Genomic DNA, 5,000 nt, shown 5'->3' with positions numbered 1-5,000 from the left:
AGTGAGGACATTAGGCATGGTGCAAAGGTTAACCGTAACATTAGATGTATTGTCGTTAGAAGCAGTATCTTGTGGAGGTAAAGCGTTGTAGTTGGCTCGGTGTTGAATGAAACGGCGGACGGGTGTAGTTTTCTTCGTTCGTCTTTTCTTGAGCAGAGACTCGAGCGATAAGGCCATCGAGTTGAGTTTAGAGGCGTATAATGAAAAAAGTTCCGAGGAGTAAGAGTTTCGAAGAAGTTCCATATGATGAGATAGTTCCATTTTTAAGGTGTTTATCTTATTTTTGCATTCTTTGATGAGGAGTTTCAAATGTTTGTGAGCAGCTTGATGAGAAATGTGTTTCCATTTGCGGTTGAACTGGTTGTCGGAGTGTAGTGGAGGTTTTCTTGGGTAGAGTGACGGTGGAATATAGTTGTTTTCTTTGAAGAAAGTGTAATTGAGAAGGTGGTGGTTATATCGCGTGAGCTTCAGCTGGATTCTTTTCGTTGTGTTGAACAGATTTGAGTAACGGAACTGTGTAGGTGGTGGATCCAAAAGGTGAGAGTGTCTTGAGTTTGCGAGTGTTGAGGTGGGACCAGGGTTTCGTTCAACATCCATACATATTGTTAAAGACAAAGAGAATATAAAAAAAACAAGCAACAATGAGTTACTGAAGCGGTGCTTACTGGTTTTCGTTGAATACGTGGATGATGATCTGTTTGATGTAAATATATGTTTCTGATAGAAGCAACCAATGCAAATTCTCCATGAGACGATGTCGATGCCCATGGCGAAGAAAGTGACAGGTAAAATCGGATCTTCGTGGAGATCTACAGTTGAGATTTTTTAAGTTCCAGAGTTTCGAAGCAAGCAACCGTGGACAATTTTCCTGTCGGTGTACGTTGGATCAGTGGCTTGATCTGATCGGCGTTATTTCAAGTTGAGAAACTAAATATTTTAAGCAAGAGCCGATACAACGTAGATTTGATTTACAAGGGGCTGCAGACATTCCCCGCACACATACCCTACAACCTAAACAGACAGACAAACTCAAACGAATACCTTTCATTACGACCTATAATCCATCACTTCCTTCCATCTTCAACATAATAAAAAAACACTACAATCTACTTCTTTCTTCTGACCGCTGCAAAAATGCTTTCCTCCATCTACCTGTTGTGGCTTTCAGGCGCTCCCCTAACCTTCGAGACCTGCTGGTTACAGCTAAACTGTCCCCCAATGTAACTCACTCTAATTCCACACTTCCTTCCGGTTCTTTTCGCTGTGGCAAAAACTGCGCTACCTGTCCTTACATTTCCCATGGACTAACCAACTACAAATTCTGCTCCACTGGCGAAACGCGCTCCATTAATTTCCACATAACTTGCGAAACTAAAAACCTTATCTACATGATTCAATGCAACAGATGCCATCTACAGTACATAGGAGAAACTAAACGACGTTTAAAAGACCGTTTTAATGAACACCGCCGCACTTTAGATAACGCTAACACCAAATCCAAACCTACTACAGTCGCAGAACATTTCCTCTCCTCTCCCCACAACATCTCCAAGGACATACAATTAATCCCTATCGAAAAAATGTTTTCTAACAGAGACTCGATCCGTAAGGCCAGGGAAGCTTTTTTAATTTTAAAAGGCAGGACAATTGATCCCAACGGTCTTAATATCCGCGAAGAAACGTATTAGATTTCAGTTTATTATTTTAGTGATTTCCGTTATTTTTCCGTGACTCTTAGTATTTGAATTCAAAACCTTTGTAACTGCCATGTTTTATCACATTTTTTCCAGTATTACGTCAACATCCATTTACTATATATATATATGTACATAGAAGCAATTCAATGTAAACTCTCATTGTACCTGAAGAAGGCTGGTTTGGCCAGCCGAAATATAGTACATCACTAAAATCAAATCTACGTTGTATCGGCTCTTGCTTAAAATATTTAGTTTCTCAACTTGAAATAACGCCGATCAGATCAAGCCACTGATCCAACGTACACCGACAGGAAAATTGTCCACGGTTGCTTGCTTCGAAACTAAGGTATTACGTATTTTACCCACCACCGCTGTACTGCCGATTCTTCATAATATTTTATGATGCCCGCGTTATTTGCTGGAATTTCAGCGGGCATCACCCATAGGGTTTGCGTGATGAAGAATTACATAAAATTAAATAAAATGGCTTCTGGTGGTGAGGATGGTGGTAATAACCGTGAAATTGAACCTGAAGAAGAAGAATTAGCCGTCGTAAGAGATACGGAAGGTGTGTTCCGTCATTTTATGTTTCAACGCTACCAAGATGAGACAGAAAGAGGAGAACAAAGCGGTGAAATGAACACCTCCTCAGTCACCGCTCGTCCAGATGCCTTAGAAGAACTTCGTTCTTGCAATGATGTACATGGGTTTTCGCAGAATGTACCTGTTATCGGCAAACGGTTAGGAGAGATAGGCGATGAAATAGATGCTAAATACAAAGACCAGTTCAAGGACATGATTGATTCGTTGAGTCTTACTCCCGCAACGGCTTACGAAACTTTTGCCGCAGTGGCTCGAAGGTTGTTCCGTTCTGGAATAAACTGGGGACGAATTGTTGCTCTACTTTGTTTTGGTTATGAAATTGCTGTGACTGTCATCCGCCGAGGATTCAGTGGGAATTTTTTACGGAGAATCATTCGATTTGTGGTGGATTTCATCTTCAACGAGAGAATTGCTCGATGGATAGCCCAGCATGGTGGATGGGTAAGCTACAGTATACGTAAGAAATATGTCTCCGGAAACTATGTCGTGTATCGCGTGGTATCAACACAATGGGATATCTGTCGGGAATTGCACGAGCTTTATTTGGCATGCTATGAATTACAACGTTGTTTGAGCCATGAGCTATTAGAAAATTCATAAACGTCGATCGATCTAAAATCGTATTGGTCTTTTTGATTTCCACCTACCGAATATTGATTTCTCATGCTATAACGTTGTTTAAAAAGGTTTTCTCAATTTTCGATTTATATTAATTATGCCCTTGATGCGAGCAATGTTGAAAGTATATGCACATGTACTGGCGGCATTCAGCATTGCTGTATAGCAATGTTAGATGCAGCAATGTTGGACAAGTTTTTTAAAAATTGTAGAACTTGCAGCCACAGCTTTGGCCCTTATCCAAGTAATGCGTTATCAAAATAATAGTAACTAATAATAACAATTCTATTTAAGTGTGTATGACAGATTTTTCTTTATTTACTCAATCAAAACATCATGGTTTTCTGAAATAAAAACAAATTTAAAAAATCCATGGATACCAAATTTCCTTCCATGTGCTTTTAATAGTCTTTTGAAAAATTAGAATTTTCGCTTCTGGTGGGTATAAAACTTGCGCTAGCAATGAGTGTGACATCAAAACTAGAATGAAATTTTTCCAGGGCTTAAATTTTCCCTTTTTTTAGATTCAGAAGTTGCTGAAACTGCTTCTGAGATGCATTGTGTTTGGTTGCAATAAAGCAAAAGACAAAATAATGGAACTTCTATCCCTAAAATTTCCTGTGATCCTGTGTGGATGTCACTGGACTGCTATTCCCAAAATCCTTACTAGCTCAGTTTTGTACCCCTCCAGAAGTAAAAATCATGATTTTTGAAAGACTTATGTAATGAAAGTCGATAAAGAATTTTTTTTGGTTGTTTCGATTGAGTAAATAACGAAAAGATCTGTCATATACACCTAGAAGTCAACCTAAAATAGCCCAAGTATAGGACAAGTGCTGTCTTAATGAGAGGACTGTAAAAGCTTTAATCTGATAATCAAACCCAGGAGACATTGGTGGAGGCAAGTTCTCTCACCACACAGACCCTGATAAAATGCAACCGTGCATTAATTAATGCAGAGGAGAGATTACCAAACACAGGGAATCAGCCCTCTTCTTCTTTGGAACATTTCAGTCTGAAAATTTTACCTATTAAATCAAAGTTTCATACAGTTACTAAACGTCATAGTGTTGAAGATGCTATAGGGAAGATATGGTTGACATCACCTATTGCCATTAATGTGCCAACTAGAGCCTCATTGGCTGTCCAAACAAAGGGTCTTTTGTTCTGTGTTGGCACATGTATAAATTTGAATAACAAAAACAATGTTTGCAAACAGCTATCTTCCCTATAATGGAGTATTGTTGCTTTTTCGAGAAGATGAAGAACTGTAAACAACATGTTCTTTTACGTGACTACGTCAGAAATCACCTGAATAAGTAAGGCAAAGGGTGAAAATTCTTTATGAAGTACTTCTACGTGTGCTAGTCTAAGTGAACCCAAACGATTTACATCTAGGTTTATATATTTTTAAAGATCTACTTAACACAATAATTTTTGGGACCTCTTGTTGACCTCTAAAAGCTCTTAACTGCTTTGACCAGGGATCCCAAAGAATTGTTGTACTTGTTATTATAGTATGACTCTTACTAATTAAGTGATTTGTTTCACAGAGAGGTGTGCTTGATTTTCGGCTGTCTGAACCCAGTTGGTACACTATTGGTATTGTGCTTTTGTTTGGAACTCTTTTTGCCTTCTTTGCTACGAAGAAGACAGGAACATAACTGACAGGAACTAGACTAAAGCAAATGAAAAGGCTGTAATAGTTTGTAGGGAGTGATTTCCTTGTATTGCTTATTAAGCTGATTATGTTGAAAGGCCATAATTGAATAACATATTGGACCTGTTAAGCCACACAAACAGGGTTGATACAAAGTGCCAGGGAAACAACTGGTAATATTGCCCCCCAAAGGAGGCAATATTGCCAGTTATCTTAATTATCCAGACAACAAAGAGAGGATTAAGGCACTAGTATCATCTGATTTGCTTATTAATTTACTTAAATCTTTTATCAAAAACCCTGTAAGAGAGCTGGCTCCTTACACATTTAAAATAAACATAATATTATGTCAAACTATACTACATTTCTTGGTAGAAAATGATACATATAAATTGCCAAAATTCGAGGCAAGAGTGCTCCAT

The 5,000-nt window shown here is 38.4% G+C and overlaps 1 protein-coding gene across 1 annotated transcript; it reads left to right on the top strand.

Moving 5' to 3' along the window:
- The first annotated feature begins 2,164 nt into the window (after window positions 1-2,164).
- On the top strand, window positions 2,165-4,935 carry LOC138042658 (bcl-2 homologous antagonist/killer-like). The gene is made up of 2 exons (XM_068888605.1): window positions 2,165-2,741; window positions 4,472-4,935. Exons 1-2 carry the CDS (start codon window positions 2,181-2,183, stop codon window positions 4,580-4,582), a joined length of 672 nt encoding a protein of 223 aa, XP_068744706.1. The 5' UTR covers window positions 2,165-2,180; the 3' UTR covers window positions 4,583-4,935.
- The last annotated feature ends 65 nt before the right edge of the window (window positions 4,936-5,000 follow it).

This window comes from Montipora capricornis, chromosome 3 (assembly GCF_036669925.1).
Source record: "Montipora capricornis isolate CH-2021 chromosome 3, ASM3666992v2, whole genome shotgun sequence".
NCBI lineage: Eukaryota > Metazoa > Cnidaria > Anthozoa > Scleractinia > Acroporidae > Montipora > Montipora capricornis.
The sequence above is the reverse complement of the archived record's forward strand: the minus strand, read 5'-3'. Positions and strand labels throughout refer to the sequence as shown.